Source organism: Camelus dromedarius, chromosome 16 (assembly GCF_036321535.1).
Source record: "Camelus dromedarius isolate mCamDro1 chromosome 16, mCamDro1.pat, whole genome shotgun sequence".
Taxonomy (NCBI): Eukaryota; Metazoa; Chordata; class Mammalia; order Artiodactyla; family Camelidae; genus Camelus; species Camelus dromedarius.
In genome coordinates, this window is record NC_087451.1 from 16,729,499 (window position 1) to 16,750,197 (window position 20,699).

A 20,699-nucleotide genomic window follows, 5' to 3' on the forward strand; every position below is an offset into this window, starting at 1 on the left:
TGGTGTCACCCACCCCCACCTCCATACCGATGACTGCCGCTTCTCCATCGCCAGCCCAGCCCCTCTCCATATACCCAACAGCCTCCAGCCCTCAGGCCTGAAGGTCCCACCCCCTCCCCAGACTCCTCAGGTCCCGAGAAGGCACACAAGGCTTACAGGGCGGGGAAAGGCCATAAGAAGTGGGATGGTGCAGGCCACTGCATTCCTGGGCCCACTTGTCAGGCCCACTCCTCCACCTTCTGCACCCGAGTCCCCGGGCGTGGGTGAGGTGCATATACACACTTGCGTGCATGTGTTGGACCCCATCCTCAGAGAGCTGGGGCTGTCTGTCTCAGCTGTTCATCCACCCCCACACCTGGAGAGACAACTGGCTTTAGAAAGTGCTCTGTGAACATGGGGTGATGGGATACCTCGAAAAAGGGGACTCACTTGGGAGCCAGTCGAACCTCCAGGATGGACTGAGATGGGTGACGGAGAGGGTGCGTTAGCGGCCACGATGAGCCACAGGGGGCTCACAGGTACTGCACAACCCTGTCTCGAAGGTCACAGCCTTTGCACTGAGTCAAAGGCAGCTGCCAACCTCACTGGTCACTTCACCCCTCCAAGCCCCTCTGCCAGGATGGGCTCAGGTTGGAAGGTCAGGGGCCAGGCCAGACCCATTATCTGCCAGGCCCTGATGGGCCCTGCCTGCCTGCAGCCCTCAGCTTGCTGGGTGGCTGATGGGCCTGGGAGTTCTCATAATTGGGAAGGTGTGTGAAGCCAGTCATTCCCCACTCCCCAGGGTTCCCAGCTGCAGGCACCCAAAGGGAGTAGACTAACAAGGACCCAGTGGAGCAATGCACTCCAGGGCCGGACCCCTCGGCAAACAAAGGATCTCCCACCCCTCCTCTCCAATCTGAAATCCAGCCTCTGCCCTGGAAACTGTTGCCTTGTTATGAGATCCATATGGGTGTGGATGCAAGGCTTACGTTTATCTTTTCCTGCCAGGTTGCTGGGTTCGGGAGCCAAGGGGAATGCTAAGCAAGGAGGTGGGAGTGTGGTGGAGGCTGCGCAGGAGCCCGGGGGGCCAGTCGTGGAGGCCCCAGGCCTCATCTCCGGCCAGGACTAGGAGAGGGACACATGGGGCTCTGCCCTCTGCCCCAGAGCTCTGCCTGCCTGAACTCTCCTGAATCCTGGAACCCTGAGGCCCCTGCGTGGGGGGACGGAAGAGACCCCTGCCCCCTGGGTCACTCCAATTTCCCTCTACCAAACCCTCCTTTAAACTCCATCCCAGGGACACTCAGCTGGACACACATTTTCATCTTTCTCCCACGTATCTGAGGACGTGTCTGTGCACGTATCATGCTTGCGTGTCCCAGTGTGGGTGTGTCAGTACGGAGGGAAGATGTGGGCATTGCAGAGTCTACAGGACCTGCACGTGTATGTGGCGTGTGGGGTGTGGGTACATTTCCAAGCACCTGCGTTTATAGGAGGGACTTTTATGCATTTGCTCATAAGTGCTGAACGTGTTCTAGACACACGCAAATGCATGCCTGCTGCACATGTGTCAGCGTAGAACGCACGCATGCCTGTATGTGTATGTTGAGCGTCTCCATATGCTTCCATATATCAAGCGTTTGTGTATCACCGTGTGAGTCTGACTGCACAAGTCAGGTGCCCCATCTCTGGCTGCCTCTTTAACCAGACCTAGAAGTCTGTCTCTAGAAGGTAGGGATCCTGGGCGCTCTGCGGAGACTTGCATACAAGGTTTTAAGGGTGGCCCTGATCCGGAGAGAGGGTAAGAGAGAGCAGACCTTCTCAACCCCCGACCAACGTTGGGCCCTCGTGGTCCTAGTGGAGGAGGAATTTCCCACGGGCCTCTGCTGAGGCTCAGGCCGCCCAGAGAACAAACAGCACACATCCCCGTGTGGAGGGGCCTGCCTCCTCCCAGCAAAGGCAGGGGCTGCGGAGGGTGTGGAGTGGAGACAGCTGCTTCCAGCCCAGATAAGGCCATGGGGCTCACAGTTTCCATTTCTAGGATCCCCTCCCCACTCAGGTCCCAGCTCCTAAGCCCTGGCCCCATGGCCTGGAAAGGTCTCCGCTGACTCACCCCAGCGCCCTGCCCCCACCTTGGGAACAGCACCCCACCACAGCCTGTCCTGGGCCACTGTGGTCTCTGGGGCAGGACAGCCCCGGCCTGGGGCCCTCACAGCTAATATCCTGACCCTTGTGCCTCTGAAAAGCCACACAGGAAGGAGCACTGGCCCCTCCTGTCCTCTTAGAACGACACTCCCTGCGTCTACGTGCTCGTGCAATCCGCTCCGCCAGCCTGGCTGCCCCGGCCCAGAGGACCCCGAGACCCCCAGGGGCGAGCAGTCATCATCAGCGGCAGAACTGGGCCTAAATTCTGGACTCATCCTCCCTTCTCCCCCGCTGCTCCACAACTTCCCACCGGAGGCTTGCCCCCTCCAGCCCTGCCTGGCCCGCCTCCCCTCCCCGTCCCTGGGCTATTTATAGGGACTGGGGGAGGCAGAGCTCCAGGGCTGTGGCTCCCTGGGCCTTCCCCAGGGGCCCCGCAGGCCAGGCAGTGTCTGCTTTCAGCCCAGAAAAAGGCTGTGTCACTCCAAGTAAGCAGTGGGGGTGGGGAGGCTGGGCAGAGGCAGGGGGCTGGGCTCTGGCCTGGGCCAGGGCCCTCCAAAGCCTTTTGCAGCCCACACACAAGCTGGGCTTCCTCAGAATCATTCTGGAGTCCCCCTTGGGGCTGGAGCGGTACGGGAGGTCTCTGCGGGCGCTAGCACCTCCTTGGGGAAGCCTGGAGGAGACCAGCACCCACACCACCAGGCTGCCACCTCCCCTGCAAGCCCCCCGAGTCTCCTTTCTCTAACAAAACTATCCCTCTGACCCATGACTCCCCTCCACCAACAGTGGGTCGAATGCCTTAAGGTGCATTTCAAGGCCCTTCCGGCAAAATGCACAAACTCCCACACTTCTGCCTTTGTGGCTGCCCTGGTCCCACTGCCTGAAGCATCCCTTCCACTTGCCATCCTGTCTGGCAGACTCCCTTCTTTAGGTCTTCAGAGCCCAGTTTAAATGCCACCTCCTCCAGGAAGCCGTCCCTGATGAGGCCTGTTACCACTCCTCCCCTCCCCTCCCCGCCCACCATGCCCATTGAAATATATCCCTCCTCTCCTGCCCTGGCTCCCTCCTCCAGTGTGGAGCTGCTGTCTGTCTTGAGTAGTGATCTCTGGGGCTCCTGAGAGGGCAAGGCCCTGCCTCTCTCATCCCTCTGACCCCTGGCCCAGCCCCCAGCTCCATCAGCCATTTGAATGAGTGAGTGAAGGGAGGGGCGCCGAATGGAGCAGTGCAGGAACTAGTGACTGAACAGTGAATGGAAGTGGAGAGAACAGGGGGGCAGGAAAGCAGAAGAGACCCCACCTGTGTCTCCTGAGCCCTGGAGTGACTGCCTGGTGCCCCCACAGGTGGGAAGGTGGCAGGGGCAGCCCAGGCCAGGTCTCAGTGGCACGGCTCGGCCCTGGGCAGCCGCCAGCTCGGTCACCCTCATTCTTTCCAGATCAAAGTTCCCCCGGGGAACAGCCTGGAACCTGACACTGGCCTGGGGTGGGGGGACGGGGCCAGCTGGCACAGTTCGGGAGGAGGACGCGGAAAGGCAGGCACCTGTCCCCAGCTCCAGGGACCCCAGGCCAGCAGCCTTGGGAGGGGACTGGATACACTTCCGCACACCTACTTCAGCCCCAGCCCCGTCCTTGGATAGGCCATACTGGTAGGTGGGGAACCCGTGGCTCTAGGCCCTTCTGTCCCAGACTCCCCAAGGACCCCAAACCCTCAGGGCCTCAGCGGCTCGGCTTCCTGCACGACCATCCCCCCACATCAGTTCTGACTCAGCCCCACCCCGTCTCCCAGCACCTTCCATCCAGACACCCTCCAGGTGTGTGTTTCTCTGTCTCCCAGTGTCTGTATCTATTTCTGTCTTGGCACCTTTCTGTCTACACTCTCTGTACTTCTGTGCTTCTCTGTATTTTTCATTCTTGTCTCAGTCCTTACCCTGGTCTCTCTTTCCATCTCTCTGTCTCCCTAGACACGAAGAGTAACGATGGAGTGATTTGTCCACCCTTTCTTTTAAGGAAGGAGCTGTTTTCATGGCTCTCCCCCGTCTCCAGCCCCTAGTCCCTCCAGTCTACAGTGAACAGATTTTCCTGATGCTGAGATGAGGGTGGGAGAGGACAGACCCCACCGCCCCTGCTGCAGCCGGGCCTCCCTGGTGCCCTCAGGCTGCTGCGTCTGAGCCAGGCCTCGGTCAGCCCCAGGTCCAAAGCTTTATGAGTGACACTGGGCGAGCTGGAATGCTGAGCGTGATTCTGTCCTGGTCTTCCAACTGTCATCTCAACCTCCTTAGGTGGCTCTGGAGGTTGAGACGGGGCTTCCTCCTGGACCGAAGAAAGCCCCACCCCCTCAGGGGGACCTGTAGTCTGAGCTGTGGCCTCTTGTTGTCCTGGGAGATTCAACCTTCCCAGGGTGCTCCGGAGACGGAGAAAGAGGCTTAGACTGGACTGGAGAAATTTCAGCCTGCTCGGGGGAAACGGGAAAATGAGCAGAGCCCTCCTGCTGCTCTGGGGAACTTTCAGCCTCCTTAGCAGGCTCTGGAGTGATGACAACTGTGAGATCCAGGGGTTTGCCTATGGTACTAGGCATCACTGGATGCTGAGCTTCACCTGGCCCTGCAGGTGAGAACGTCACCTCATTATGTACTGGATGTTGAGCTGTGGCAGCTGTAGAGGTCTCTGGAGGCTGAGTTGGGGGCTCAAGCTGGACTGGAGAAGGTTCACCATTTCCTGAGGGGGCTGGAGGCTGTTCCGGAACCTCCTGCTCGACCAGTAACGGTTCCAACTGCTCAGGGGACCCTGCAGACTGAGATGAGGCCTCCTGTTGGGGCGGAGAAGGTCCAGCTTCACTTGTGGGCCCTGAAGTTATGGTGAGTGCAAGGTCCACAGGTTTAACAGTGACACTGGGCCACTGCAGAGACTGAGCTTGATCCTGGCCTGGAGGAGAAGCTGTTGTCACATGATCTTGAGAATGAGCTGGAGAGGGTTCGGCCTCAGCGGGAGACTGTGGACGCTGAGCTGTGCTTTCCTGCTGGGTTGCGGAAGGCTCTATCTCTGCTGGAGACTGAGCTGGGCTCTCCTGCTGGGTGGCTGGGTTCACCACCTCAGGATGCTCTGTGGGCTGAGCTGGGCTCTCCTGCTGGGTTGAGAAGGGTACAACTTCCCCATTAGGCTCATAAGGCTGAGCCGGTCGTCCCTGTTCACCTGGAGAAGGCTCAGCTTCCTCAGGAGGCTCTGGAGGCTGACCTGTGGCATCCTGCGGGGTTGGAGAAGGTTCTGCCTCCACAGAATATTCAGGAGGCTGAGGCCGGGGCTCCTGCTGGGCTGCGGTAAACTCGCCTTCCTTAGCAGGCTCTGGAGTGACCATAAGTTCCAAATCCACAGGTTTAAGTGTAACACTGGACAGCTTGGAGTGAGCTGGATAGTTACTTCCAGGTCGAGCTGCTGCCTCTTCACTCACTGGAAACTGAGGTACATTCTCACCAGGGGACCCCGGAACTTGCGCTGGGGCCTCTTGCTGGAGTGGGGCAGAGTCATACTCAGGGCGCTCTGCAGGCTGAGCCTGGGCCTCCTGAGGGAATGGAGGAGGTTCCGCCTCCTCAGGATGCTCTGCAGGCTGAGCCTGGGCCTCCTGCTCAAGTGAAGGTTGCACCTCCTCGGGGCTCTCTGGAGGCTGAGACGCAGCTTCCTCCTGGACTGGAGAAGGTTCCACCTCCTCAGGGCTCTCTGGAGGCTGATAGGGGGCCTCCTGCAGAACTGGAGAAGTTTCAACCACATTAGTGACCTCTGGATTTATAGTAAGTGCCAGATCCACAGGGTTAACACTGACACTGTGCAGGTCTGACTGCTGAGCTTCATTCTCATTGGGACCATGAGGCCTTAATTGTTCAGCTAAAAGCTCCTGAAGCCCTCCCTCCCCCCAAGGGACTGCAGCGCCTACTTCCTCAGGGCCCTCTGAAGGCTGAGACAGAGCCCCCTGCTGAAGTGGAGCTGGTTCTGTCTCTTCAGTGGCCTCTGGACGCTGAGCCTGGGCCTCTGCCTGGGGCGGAAAAGATTCAACCTTCCCAGGGGTCTGTGGATTTTGAGCAGGACCCTCTTGCTGGGGTGGAGACTCAACCTCCTGAGTGGGCTCTGGACGCTGAGCCTGGGCCTCCTGCAGGGATGAGGACATTTCAGCCTCCTCAGGGGGCTCTGGAGGCTGATCTGGGCTTCCCAGAAGATCCAAAGGTAGATCTATATCTACAGCTTTGATCTTATTACCTTTAGGTCGAGACAGAGCTGGGGCCTGATTCTGATCCCAGCCTAGCACTGGAACCTCCTCTGGGAGCTTTTGATGCTGGGTTATCCTGTCATTCTCACCTTGACGTGGAACAGCAACATCTTCGTATGGCCCTGCAGGCAGCTCTCCATTTGACTCCACATCCGTGTACAGAAGTAGTCTCAGCTGACTCCTGTGTGAAAGAATTAAACTCCCCTGATTGTGAGTTGGGGGTCTGCTGGACAGAGCCCAGGGACCACCTCAGGGGCCATCCCTGGACCAGCAGCCAGAGTGGTTGCCAAGCAAAGAGCTGCAGCAGCCAAAAATACTGGGGAAACATAACACAAAGACGATTCGGGCACAGTGACACAGGCTAGTAGGAAACTGGCCAGGCACACTGAACAGACACCGAAGCGAAATGGCAGCTTGGCTACACGTGCGCCCCTCCCCTACCTCATGTCCCACCCTGTAGTGACACCTCATTTATTAGGTCAGAGTGAAGATGCAACCACAGTCAGGCTTTTTCCCAGGGTCCAAGCCATTCTTCTCCCAGCAAAGGTGACACTTACGTCCTGCCAGGCCCTCTCTCCAACCCCAGCCTGGCCCCCCAGCACAACGAGGCAGGATTTGGGCTGCAGACCAGAGTGGCCCCAGGCTCCAGCAGCGCAGGGGTGGGGGTGAGGTGGTGCAGAGCTTCCCAAGGAAGTCACAGGGCCCGGCCTTCAGGAAGATTCAGAAGTGCTAGCCCAGTTCTGGGCATCTGAACTCCTCCTCCTCAAAGCTGACATCTGAGAGACATTCTTCCTCCCCTTGGCCACACTGCTTCCAAGAAAAGTAGCTGACCTACAAAATGAGCACCAGTCAGGGCGGCGGGAGGGGAATACACCTTACAGTTAGATATTTTAAAATGTTGCCATGTCCTCTGAACTCTCAGCATCCATGTCTGATTATAAAATTCACCACTCTATTATTAGGGGTTACCACTGAATCAGTGATGACTCTAAAATTTCTGTAGGAAGGGTTTTGGAGTAGGTGAGCAATTCACTCTGAGAAAAACTGTTGGAAACCAAGTGAACAGCTCTTTACCTCGGCATGGGAAAATTTGCCCATCTCACCTTGTCTCAGCACAGCCATTAGTCTAGAAGCAATTACAATGCCCCTTTTCAGAGGTCTACCCTGTGTGCACACACAGAGAAGACACCTAGAATGTTAAAGTCAGCATGTTGGGGGGAGGTATAACTCTGTGGTTAGTGTGTACCTAGCACGCAGAAGGTCCTGGATTCAATCCCAGTACCTCCATTAAAAATAGTGGGGAAAGGGGTGGGAAGGGATAAACTGGGCATTGGAGACTTGCAGATACTAACACTATAAATAAAATAGACAAACAAGTTTATACTGTATAGCACAGGGAACGATATTCAGTATCTTCTAGTAACTTATGGTTAAAAAATAAGAAAACAAATCTATGTATGTTCCTATATGACTGTGTATTGTGCTGTACACCAGAAATTGACACAACAGTGTAAACTGACTATACTTCAATAAAAATATATTTTTAAGATATAGTATATATGTAAATAAATAAAAAAAAATGTGATTACCTCTTCCCTCTCAAAAAATAAAGTCAGCATGTTAAATAATTTTCTTGAAATACTGCAGATAGCACCCACTTTACTTCCTTCACAGCCCTTATAATCATCTCTCTGATTTTAGTCATTTTTAATTGTCTGGCACACCCTCTGGCCACTAAACTCCATGGAGAAGGCACTTCATCTTACTCCCAGCGTTAAGCACATAATGGTTTTTAAATGGAATTGATTCCAAGATTGGCCAAAGAGGAATGGCTCTGTTGTTATAATCAGCTTTCTGAAAATTTTAGCATCCATACTGGCTCAGGGAACAAGAGCAGGGTAGGTGGGTGATGTCCACTGCGGCCTCTGGAGGGGCCCAACAGCCGGGCCAGCCTGCCTCACCTGGTAGCCGATGGTCTTGCTGCGACACCACTCGAGCAGAATCTGCTTGATGCTGCTGGCGCTGGCCACTCCGAAGCTCTGTGAGCGCTTCAGCTTTGCCCGGGTCTCGCCCTTCCCCCTGTGGAGAGAGGGCAGGCCTGCTGGGGGCTGGGGGCCAGGGGGCTGCCTCTCAGCTGCCATCTGCTCCGGGAATGTGCCTCACCAGCTCTGCTCACCCAGGGAGATGCTCTGTCGGCAGGCAACCTCCCAGCCCCACGCCCACGTCCAGGCGTGTGCCCCGTGTCCCAGCTGCACTGCGTCCAGTGATGGGGTCCGGCAGGACCAGCCCCCTTCCAGCCTCCAGGCCCCCTGTGTACTTCCCACACTGGCGATCCTGCGGCAGAGGACCTGACCCCACATGGCCCATGCCCCTGCCCTCTGCTTGGAAAACCCTCCTTGCCTCCATCCCACCCCTCCTCTGAGCTCCTTCCGAGGCCACCCTCCCTCATGGTTTCCTATTCTAGGCCCCAAAGACACTCTTTATCGGCCAAGATCAGGTTGTCTGGGTCAGTGGGACACTTCCTGGGTCTGTCCCCCTCACCAGAGTCAGAGCCTTGGGAGCCACTACGGGGGGTGGGTCATTGTCTCATAGGCCTGGGCCAACCCTAAATGTAACAGGAGTCAATACCACTCACTGACAGGAGGGCTGGATAAACATGCAAAGGTGGCCGTTTCTAATGGGGCGGGTGGTGTAGTGTGACAGGGAGCCAGTGGTACTGGGGTCTCACTGTGTCACCTCCAGCTTCTGCTGGGAATCCCAGTGACTGCCCTCTGGTCTCCCCAGTCATGCCTGGAAACCAACCTCTTCAGTTGGATGAGGGATGTGGGTGTGAGGGTGCCTAGAGATCCCTCTGGGAATGTGGGAGAGGGGCTGGGGTCTCATCACAGCCTCCCTCCCCAGAACTGGAGCCACCTGCCCCTCAGCCGGCCCTGTAGCCAGCCCTGACCTATGTCTTGCCTGAGAGGTCACATCTTGGGGAACTGCCCTCGGGGGAACAGGACAGGGCCAGCTTTGCTCTGCCTGCCTGCCTGACCCCAGTGTGGGCTCAGGCTTCCTTTGGGGGCCCTGACTGATCTGGGAGGGTGCTAAGAGCATCCATACTTGCTGGCTTCTGTGTCCTGCTCCCATTTCTCAAACAATGCCTTCCGGGCCTGTGCCCCCGAGGTGCGGGGCAGCGTCTGTGACTGCACCAGCTCCCGGCGACGCTCCCCCTGCCGATGGGCCTGAGTCGTGGCTGGCGGCTGCGGGGAGGGGGACGACTGGGGTGGCGTCACCCGAGGTGGGCTGAGGAGAGACCACTGAGTCAAGAGCACAGATCTGGCCATCACTAGCTCGCACAGGCCCCGGGCCTCCACCCCACTGAATGTGAAATGAGGCAGCGGCTGGGCTATAGGCAGAGAGGAAGCACCCCTGTTCCAGCCCCCACCGGTTCCACAGGTTTTTGGAACTGAGCTGCTGTCTGAGGCCGGCCTGGCCAGCAGTGGGCCCCCTCTCTGGGCATAATCGCCCCTCGGCAGGTGTCAATGCCTGGGGTGGGCAGGGGCGGCCTCCTGGCAGGACAAGCACCCAGAACCAGCCCCACCAGGATCAGGCCCCCTCCTCGCCACCACTAAATAAGATCTCCTCTGTTTCCCCCCTAAAACAGTTTGTCAGAAAGTCACAATTCTCCTTTTATTATTAAGAGGGGGAGAAAAAAGCCAAGCCAGACCCCACCCAACACCCAGCTCCGATCACAGTTCAGAGGGCCTGGGGGCAGCGCATGGGGACAACCAGAGGCCAGGAGGCAGCCTGTAACACAGGGAACCCCCTCACAGGCCTCCCCCAGGGTAAGGGCCTCTCCAGGTAACTCCTCAGTCCACAAGCAGGAAGCCCCCAGCTCAGAGGGAGCCTAGCCAGGATGGCTGAAGATCCATCCTGTGGGGACTGAGAAACTCTCTCCAATCTTTGGACAGACTTGCTTTGAAGGATCCTTAAAGATACCAGCCCTCCGCCGTATTGTTCCAAACAAAACTCTCTACCAAGCTTCGCTGCCTCATTTCTCCTCTCAAACCCCACTCAGCGACACTGCTGCCTTAGTTATCCAGAGGCACCAAGCCAAGGAAGGTGCCTCCTCCTGGGGTTGGCACTGGGAGCTCCGTGCAGGGGCCTGGGTAGCCTGGGTCCAAGGCCAAGCCCAGACACTTCCTGGGGAGTGACGACCCTGCCACCGGGAACAGGGGCCCTGACTCGCCTGTTATCGTTCCTGCTGGCCGTCACCCCCCCATAGCCAGAGCTGGACAAAGTCCGTGGGAGGGAAGAGTTCTTCTCTGCGGGACAAAGGGAGGGAGAGAAATAACAAACCCTGGCCTTGGGGAGGGCCACCACTGCCTGCCTCCCATCCTTTGACCCCGCCCTGAGCTATTCACCCAGCATCACTCTGGGCACTGACAGGACCTCTGGGCTAAGCTGACCCTGCCTGGGCCAACAGTTGAGGAGAAAGGATGTTGGAACATAGAGCAATGACATAAAAGAGGTCCTTTAAAGTACACCTCACTGCATTTGAGAGCACAGAGCCCAGGACCTCCTGTGCTACATATCCAGTAAACACCATGTTACCAAGCCCTCATTCTGGAAATCCACACAGCCCGACCCAAGGGCACACCACTGGGGCCTGATCACAGGTCCAAGACAGCCCCAGGGGGACCACGCCAGGTCTGTTACACACAAAGTGTGCAGGGTAGGCGGCCACCTTCTAACCACAGCCTTGATCTGCAGTAAAAGCCATGGTCATACCCAGCAGGATGAGGCTACTTCACAGCAGCTCTGGGAGAGGAGCCGGGAAAGATGGGCCCCATCTGATGGAGCAGGCGAGCTGGGGACGGGGGTGGCAGTGACAGGCAGAGCGGGTAGGGCCCGGCCCCAGGATTTCTGAGTCTCTTGCAAACCACCCCCAGCCCCTGCCCTCCTTCACATTTTGAGGTCATGGTCTCCTGCTCCTACCACTGGGACTGGGAGTCCAGGATGTGGTGGCCGCGCTGGGGCTTGAGCTGAGGCCCCCCAGGATGGCAGCAGACGTGGGCGAGAGAGCTGTGGCTGAGGTCTCCCCAGAGAACTTCTCGGAGACTCGTGTGACGGCCGTGACTGGCTGATGAGGCTGCCGCAAGGAGAGGCTCACAGGGCGAGGCTTGTGGGGCTCTGGTGTTGGAATGGTTTGGGCGGCTTCGGGGGGCCCATCACCCGGACCTGAAACAGGTGACCAGCAGGGGTCGGGGGTTTCAGCCATGGCATTAACAGGGGCCTCAGAACCACCCAGGAGGACTCCAGCCTGGGTTCAACTGAGGGGCGGTGGGAGGGGCGGGCAGAGGGCGGGGCGAGCCCGGCGAGCCCCGGGAATGGGCGCCGCTTGGGGGCGGTGCCTGTGGGCGGGGCCTGGCGGCTCGGGGTCACCCCCAACCCCAGCCCCTGTGACCCACGCAATGCGGCGAGGGGGAGAGCCGCCAGTGGCGCTGGAGAAGAGCTCGCCCAGCCTCTCGTCTCCGTCGGTGCGGAGCTCAGGGGGAGTGCCAAGGCGGAGACCCCCTTGACCCTGGAGAAGCAGTGTGCGACATGTGGGAGGGACTGCGGGCCGTCAGAGGAAGGCCTCGACCCCCAAGTGGACTTGATTTAGGAGACAGCGGACGTGGGTTATGCGTTCCCACGGGGCTCTCACTCTCAGGGCCCAGGTACTACTGGGGGTAGGGATCCCCCACTGCTCTGGGGGACCTGAGAGCGGCAGCAGTAACCCCCAGAACTGTCACCCTGTGCACATGACTGCCCGCTCTAAGCCGTGGACACGGCCCTCACAAGCACATACTTACGTGTGGCATCTTGGCCTGGAATTTCTTGCACCTAAGGGAGAGGGAGACAGGTGGTGAGGTCCCTCCTTGTCTCTGCAATTATGCACTCTCCCCTCCCAGCCCCACTCTGTGTAACAAGATTCCTGTGTCCTTCCTGCCAGTGGTCACGGGGCTCTGAGCTCACTGAGTGGCCCCTGTTGGGGCATCCACAAGTGACTGAGGTCAAACAGAGAAGAGAAGGTGTGCTTAGGACCGAATCTCCAAATTCTTGGGTCAGAGACCATGGGACTAATCACCTCTCTCCCTCCATCAAGTCTCAGTCCCTGGCCTGTGGTTACAGGCCAGGGCTCCCACCTCGGTTCCCTCTCAACACCCCTTTCATGCTGGAACCCAGATATTCCTCCCTTCCATAACCCCCAACCTCCAAACATCACGAGAAAGGGAGGAATGAAAATAGCTTTTGCTTCGGAATGACAGAACGATGGGCAAAGGTGCTGTCTGATCTCATGTACATAGTAAAATTGCTTTAAAATAAAAAATGGGAGCATCTCCTCCTTCTTTGTGCAAAAAGCCTCTCCTGATTAGCCTTCTCCTTCCCAGGCCTGGCCCACTTGAAAGAGGGCTAGTGGCTGGGCAGGCACAGCCAGGTGGCAGGGGAACGAGAGGCCTGAAAGACTTGTTTCTGTCACACTGGGCTTCCAAAGATGTTTGCAGCCACAGACCTCCTGGACTGGCCTGCTCTGCCCCAAAGAGCTGGATCAGCGTAACAGATGCTGAACGCCAATCCCCCCTCTCTCCCTCCTTCAGAGGGACATTAAGGAACACTGGGTTACCTAATCCAAGGAGCCTTCCAGCAATTATTTTATGAGAAAGTCAAATGCCAAAAGGCGTGCATGGGGTGTGTGTGTGTGTGTGTGTGTGAGAGAGTGTGTGTGTGTGTGTCTGTTTGTGTGTGTGTGTGTGTGTTTGTGTGTGTGTGTGTGTGTGTGTGTGTGTTTTGTAAGTAGCTCTCAGCACAGGGTGAGCCAGACTGCTCCCTGCATTCTTTCTCTGGGTGGAATCTTTGATAGAGACTAGGAGAGAGGCTTCTGCTACAGCTTCTGCCCCAAGTAGCACTCAGCCCCTCCAGGTCTGAGCATGGGAGCCTGGAGTTCAGAGACCCTGGTCTCTGCCAGGAAAGCCCAGCCACTTCCTTCGCAGGACCTGAGGAATGACCAGGTGGGGAAGTTTGGGAGGGACTGAACAGCCTGGTCCCTGTCCCCATAGCCGATGTGAACCTGGGCCTGTGCCTGGTCCGGCAGCATAGAGGGGAGTCGGGGCAGGCAGGGGTCTGGCCTTCTCTCCCAGCTTCCCGGAGAAGGAAGGCTGGCTGGGTCTCTAGGCTGGGAACCCTAACGGTTGATAGATTGTAGAGACTAGCTGGCCAGGATCCACCCACATTCTCCCACCTCAGGCAGGTTATCTGGTCTCTCCTGATGTACCATGATGACATCTGGGAGGGGCTGGGCAGGGCTCCATCTGTGACTGGCAAGGGCAGAGATGGGGCTTGCAGTGGGTTTTGGGCAGACAGTACCAGAATCATACCATCCCCCTTGGCTTCTCTGACTGCTGACAGTCAGACCGCTGAGTCAGTAGCTGGAGATGAGCCTAGGAGAGGAGAGATGAACCAGGAGTGGGAGGAAGAGGGGCAGAGGGGCAGGGAGAGCAGGAGTGAGGGCGGAGGGGGTGATGCTGAGGTGGGGAGGGGGTGATCGACGACCAGTGCTACCCAAGAGCCTGCTCCACGCCACCTGGGGGGAGGCTGCAGCTTGCCCCAGGCCCCAGGGGCTCCTCTCAGCCATCCCCTCAAGGCCCCTCCTCCAACCCTCCCCCAGCTCCTGCCGGGTACCAGACTGTGGAGGAGGTGAGGGCTGATGGACCCTGCTGAACTCCCTCCACATTCACCAGCCCTGATGTCAGCGGGCTAGCGAGGCCGACCTCCCACTGAGTCCCAGGGGCTCTGGCACCCACCCTTCCAGCTTCCCTTCCCCTGGCTGTGACCTGTCCACCGCCCGCTGGTCCCTTGATCTGCTGTGCTGCTGGGCTGGAAGTGGAATATGGGACAAGGCTTCCTGAGTCCCCTGCCGTCACCTCACGCAGTGAAATCCTTGCCAGGCCCAAACCATGAAGCCAGGAGGTGAGATGGGGAAACGGAGGCCCCGGGAGGGACAGGGACAGGCCCGAGGCCACAAGTAAGGTCCGCAAAGACAGGACCAGAACCCAGGGCCCTGCCTCTAGTCCCAGCACCCCTCTGGGGGCAGCAGTCAAATCCAGCCAAGTCTGGGCAGCTCCTCCTGCTCCCAGTTTGCCTGGAGGCTCCAGTTCCCTGGAACTGCTCCTCAGAACTCTTCAGAACCCCCTCCAGGCCCTCCGGCACTGCCACCAGAGGACCATCCCTCCTCCTGCCAGTCCTGACTGCCCTCCCACCCCCTCAGCTTCTCCTCCCCAGGGACCTTCCTGAGTGGCTGTTCTTTCCCTCACCCTTTAACCGTGGTCCCCAGGGCTCTGATCTGGGCCTGACCCCTTTCACCCGCAGACCCTTTCTGGGTGGTGTCACCCACCCCCTCCTCCATACTGATGACTCCTGCTTCTCCATCCCCAGCCCAGCCCCTCTCCATATACTATAATTTCATGTGCACAACGTTAAGAGTACAGACATATGGGGGGAAAAAACCCACATAATATACCACTATACACATACACTAGGGTGGCTACATTAAAAAAAAAAAAAAAGCCAACAATACTATGTGTTGCTAGGAATATAGAGCAACTGGAACTTTAATTCATTGCTGGTGGGAATGCAAAATGATAGTCACTCTGGAAAATAATTTGGTAGTTTTTTTTTTAAATCAAGTTAACCATACACTTACAATATGACCCAGAAATTCCACTCTTCGATACTTATTTAAGAGGAATAAAAGCACATATCCACACAGAGACGTGTATACACGTTTATAGCCGCTATATTCATAATGATAAAAATTTGGAAACCTAATTCTAGCATTGGGTGAATAAGTAAACTGTAGTGTCTAGATAAAATGAACACTACTCAGTGATAAAGAGAAAAATTAGTAATACAAGCAAAGATATGAATGGTTCGCAAAGACTATACTAAGTGAGAGAAATCAGATATGAATGAGTGTATGTTGTGTGATTCCATTTATAATATGTAAATCCTTAAAACACGATTCCTTTGGAGAAGGAAAACGGATCAGGATAGAAATCAGATTGGTGGTTGCTAAGGGCCAGAGGTAAGAGGTGAGGCAAAGGACACAACGAACCATTTTAGTCGACAGACATGTTCTTTATCCTGATTGTGGTGCTGGTAAGTGGTGGTAGATAGTAACATTGGTGAATTTTACTTCATGTAAATTTTATCTTAATGAATCTGATTTTAAAAATAGATTGCATGACAGACTTGCTGGCTACCACTGGTCTTGACAGTAAAGTGAAGGCAGTTTGCTGCACTGGAAACTGGTTCCCCTAAAATCTGTTGGGAGGAAAAGACGTGTGACTGTTTGCTGTGTACCAGACATGAGCTGTGGCAGAGGAAGCGGCATAGAGCGTGATAAAACCTGGCCAAGGGCGCCACCTGGAGGGCAGCTGAGGCCTTAGCAGCAGGAAGCTGAAGCCTAGGCTGCCTGTGAGTGTAGGGGAGGTCAGACCAAGGGACTCACCTGTGGTGAGAGACCCCAATAATGGTGTGGGCTAGCAGATTTGGGAAGAACTTACAAAAGGGCCCCACTAGGTGAGGAGTCAGCTTTATACACATACCAGACCCGGCGAGATGCTGTGGTACTAGGGCTCATGGCACCAGTCAGAATAAGACCTTTCTTGCCCCTTTCCTCCCCTTCTCCCCAGCGTCAGCTCTGGAGGAAGGAAAATCAGCCTAGTGAGTGAGAAAGAGAGTCTCAGGGTGTATGAGCAGTAGGGGAGGGGAAATAGGAGTTTATCTCACACACACACACACACACACACACACACACACACACACACTCACTCACACTTTTTCCTGTTGCATACGGCCTATCCAAAATAGATCAGGTATGGAGATCCCTTAAAAAACTAAAAATAGACTTACCCTATGATCCAACAATCCCACTCCTGGGCATATATCTGGAGGGACCTCTAATTTGAAAAGACACATACACCCCAATGTTCATAGCAGCACTATATACAATAGCCAAGACATGGAAGCAGCCTAAATGTCCATCAACAGATGACTGGATAAGGAAGTTGTGGTATATTTATACAATGGAATACTACTCAGCCATAAAAAACCAAGTAACACCATTTACAGCAACATGGATGGACCTGGAGATTATCATACAGTACACTGTATGTATCATTACTTACAGTGAAGGAAGCCAGAAAGAGAAAAAAAAAAAATACCACCTGATATCGCTTATACATGGAATCTAAAAAAATGACACAAATGAACTTATTCACAAAACAGAGAGACTCACAGACATAGGAAACAAACTTATGGTGACCAGGGGAGATGGAGTGGGGGTGGAGGGATAAAAGGAAGTTCTGGATTTGCAGATACCATCTACTATATATAAAATAGATAAACACCAAGGGCCTACTGTATAGCACAAGGAACTATATTGACTACCTTGTGATAGCCTATAATGAAAAAGATTATGAAAAGGAATATATATATATATATATATATATATATATATATATATATATATGAATTACTATGCTGTACACCAGAAATCAATACATTGTAAATCAACTATTCTTCAATTAAGTTAATAAATAAACAAAAAGCATATGCAGAGTCAAGAAACAAAACAAAAAAAAACAGATGGGGAAGGTACAAGGGAGACGTTTTCCTCAAATAAACTTTAAATTATTTTTTGGGTTGTACTTTTTTGCATTTTTAATTGTGGTAAAACATAACATAAAATTTACCATTTTAACCGTTTTTAAATGTATAATTCCGTGGCACCAAGTACACGTTATAACATTGTTATAAATCCATTTCTAGAAGATTTTCATCATCCCTAGTGGAAACTCCATGCCCACCAAACAATAACTCCCCATTAGCCCCGGCCCCCCACCCCTGGCAAGCACTATTCTATCCTCCATCTCCATTAATTTGACCATTCTGTATATTCTTTAAAATTGCAATTACTGAAATGAGACTTTTAGAACTTGAAGTGACCTAGGAAGTTTTTTGCCAAAGAAGAGTGTCCAAAAAACCCCGTCTCTGTATTCAATTCAAAAGGGTGATAATGAACCACCCCCACAGAACAAGTCTGAATGAAGACTGGGAGGCAAAAATCAAGCTTCCTTATGATGGTCCCCTGTGGGCAGTACTGGATCAAACTCACACTCACAAACAAGGGGCTTCTTTTACTCATAGGAGGAGAGATCTAGAGATACACAGGTCAGACGAGAAGATATTTGCAAACAACATAGCCAATAGGGGTTGGTACCTGAAATATACACAGAACTCATCCAACTTAGTATCAAAAAAGTAAACAACCCAGTTTAAAAATGGACAGAGGATCTGAATAAACATTTGCCCAAAGAAGACACACAGATGGCCAACAGGCACATGAAAAGATGCTCGACATCTCTAATCATCAGGACAATGCAAATCAAAACCACAACGAGATACCACCTCACGCCTGTTACAATGGCTATGATCATAAAGACAAGAAACAACCAGTGTTGGCAAGGATGGAGAGGAACGGGAACTTCCACGCACCATTCGTGGGAATGTAAAATGGTGTAGCCACTATAGAGGTTCCTCAAAAAAACCCTAAAAATGGAACCACCATATGATCCAGCAATTCCACTTCTGGGTGTTTACCGGAAGAAAACAAAAACAGTAATTCAAAAAGATATATACACCCCTATATTCACTGCAGCATTATTTACAATAACCCAGACACTGACACAAACCAAGTGCCCATCAACAGATGATTGGTTTGAGAAGATGCAGCGCACGCGCTCGCACGCACACACACACACACACACACAATGGAATCCTATTCAGCCATAAAAAAAAGAGTGAAATCTTGCCGCTTGTGACAACATAGATGGACCTAGAGGGTATTATGCTAAGTGAAATAAGTCAGACAGAGGGAGACAAATACTTACACGTGGAATCTAAAAAACAAAACAGAAACAGTGTCATAGATATAGAGAACAAACGGGTGACTGCCAGAGGGGAGGAGAGTGGAAGAACGGACAAAACAGGTGAAAGGGATTAAGAGGCACAGATTTCCTGCTATAAAAGAAATAACTCATGGGATGTAATGTACAGCGGGTCCTAGGGAAGCACAGATGGAAAACCACTCACCTTATCCACTGTCCTCATTGTACAAGATGGGAAGACTGAGGCTTGGGAAGCAGCAGGGGTGGGCACCCAGCGGTCTGGGGCAGAGGTGGCAGTGCTCACAGGCTCCAGCCCTTACAGAGAGCTCTCCTGTCCAGCAAGAGCGCTTTACAATTTCTAATGCGTTCTCACTGACAGGATCTCAAACAGTGAAACTAGGGCCTCTCCCCCGCCCCCACCTCCGAGCCAGTCCCACCAAAGCCCCATCTCTAGGGGCTCAGCAAGGACGTGGCGCCTCTGGGCATGGGGCCCGGCAGGGTGACGGTGGTGGCCACTCGAACCCCATGGAGGTTGTTACAATTTCCAGGACCTGGGTTGATCACTCTGTTCGGACTGGATGAGACCTCACCTCATCTGGACTCCTTAATGGGCCCGGCAGGTGAGCAGAACCCCAGTCGGTGACAGGTGCCTCACCTGAACCGGACAACAGCAACACGGGACAAAGGCCTTAACAGGTGAGCGGAGCCCGGTCGACAGGAGGTGGAAGCAGCGGGCCTGCCGGTGCTTGCTCATCGTTTCTGCTGGGTCTTGATCTCAGAAGATAGAAATGGTAGCATAACAGACCACGTTTGGCCAGTGAGAAGTGCCCAGCACCCCCTGGTTAGATTTACTGTCCGCTTAGAGAAGGCCTGTGTACATAAAATGAAAAAGGTGCTTGCGACGTTCCCCACCCCCCCCCCGAATTTTCAAAAGAAAACTTGCTACATCGAGGCCTTCTAGGTGTAAAGAAGCTGCCTACGTAGGATGAAGTCGAGGTAGAAAATTGCACTTTGTGTAAATGGCCATTTGCTTTTTTTTTTTAAAGAATCATAGAAAAGAAGTGTCTTTTGGAAATGACTTTTCAAAACCAAAAAACTGCCTTTTTATTGTCAATTTGCCTGGGGTAACGGTTTACACTTTGGTTTGATCACAGCCCTACTTTCCTCCTGCGCTGGGAAATTCAGAGGAATTGGCCCCAGTCATTTGGTGGCCTACAGCTCAAGGCGGCCCTGGGGAGTCAGAATGTGTTTCCTGGTCATAAACACCAGACAGGACATGCCAGGCTCTCCTGGGTGTTTCTGCAAAAACCTGGGTGCTCTTCGCGGACCCTCCCCCGGGTGAGGCGGGTGGGAGGCATCTTGCCCCGGGCTGCGGGAGGTGGGCGGGCGTGGACAAGCTGTCACACAGCGAGGCCACAGGGCTGTGTCTCCACCTGCCGCTGTGCCTCTGACTGCAGTAATTTAAAAAGTGAACACCTGTTAAAAATCCGTGGGTTCGGAAACCTAGTGTGTTCTGCATTTCCCCCCAGGACGCTCGCAGTCTTGATCCTGTTTTGATTCCTCCGGGAGCAGGGGAGTCTGTGCCGTAGTTCTCTGCGTGGTCCGCGGAATCTTCAAGGGTCCTTGAGACCTTTATTCAGGGGATCCACTAACAGCAAGACAGGATGTGCCTTTCTGACTCTCATTCTTTCTGGAGTTTTCCGGAGGCCCCACCAGGTGTGACGTTACCACAGGCTGCAGAAGCAGGGGTGAGAACCCAGCCGTCTGCTATTAAGCCGGACAGGCAAGGGATTGGCAAGACTGTAAAACGAAACCACTCTTTTATGGAAAACAGGCTCATAAAAATGTTACTTGTGTTAACATGTTTTCCACAAAAGAGTCCTCTACACGTAGATTCTGTGTTTGGGGATGAGCGGAAACTAACCAGAACTGGTTCACACTATGAGCAAAGTATTATACCAGTCAGTCAGTCAGTCAGTCTCCCAGGTGGTCTGAATTCCAGCTGAAGCTTCCCTCTCCCCTCGAGCAAGCTGCCTCCTCTCTGGCCCACGGGCACTGGATGGTTCCCAAGAACTCCTCCTGGTTCAGCATATTAAGTCTCTTCAAGGTCTTCTCCCATGAGACCTGGGAGCTCCCCTCAGATGGGGACGCCACTCCCCTCGCCAGTGTCGGTCTTCTCTGAATGTTCAGGAAACAGGAACCATAGCCACGCACTGTAGGGACATTCAGGTGAGACCGTGACTGTGGAAAAGCTGTGGACACGGAAAAGCACCAGATACACATGAACTTTAACAAAGACCTGAAAAGCTAAGCATAAATATGGACACCACATACCAAAGATGAGACAAAAGTCTGAAA

The 20,699-nt window shown here is 54.2% G+C and overlaps 2 protein-coding genes across 2 annotated transcripts in view; one reads left to right on the plus strand and one right to left on the minus strand.

Moving 5' to 3' along the window:
* The window catches only part of LOC116157877 (uncharacterized), a 696,771-nt gene that overhangs the window by 259,032 nt on the left and 417,040 nt on the right, over positions 1-20,699 (plus strand). The window lies entirely within an intron of this gene.
* Positions 1,390-7,063, minus strand: LOC135323209 (leucine-rich repeat-containing protein 37A-like). The gene is made up of 3 exons (XM_064495095.1): positions 6,927-7,063; positions 6,459-6,550; positions 1,390-5,855 (listed from the first exon to the last, which is right to left on the minus strand). Exon 3 carries the CDS (start codon positions 5,464-5,466, stop codon positions 4,450-4,452), a length of 1,017 nt encoding a protein of 338 aa, XP_064351165.1. The 5' UTR covers positions 5,467-5,855; positions 6,459-6,550; positions 6,927-7,063; the 3' UTR covers positions 1,390-4,449.

Coding starts and splice junctions, on each gene's coding strand:
- LOC135323209 (XM_064495095.1), bottom strand. CDS start 5,466: ATGGTCACTCCAGAGCCTGCTAAGGAAGGCGAGTTTACCGCAGCCCAG.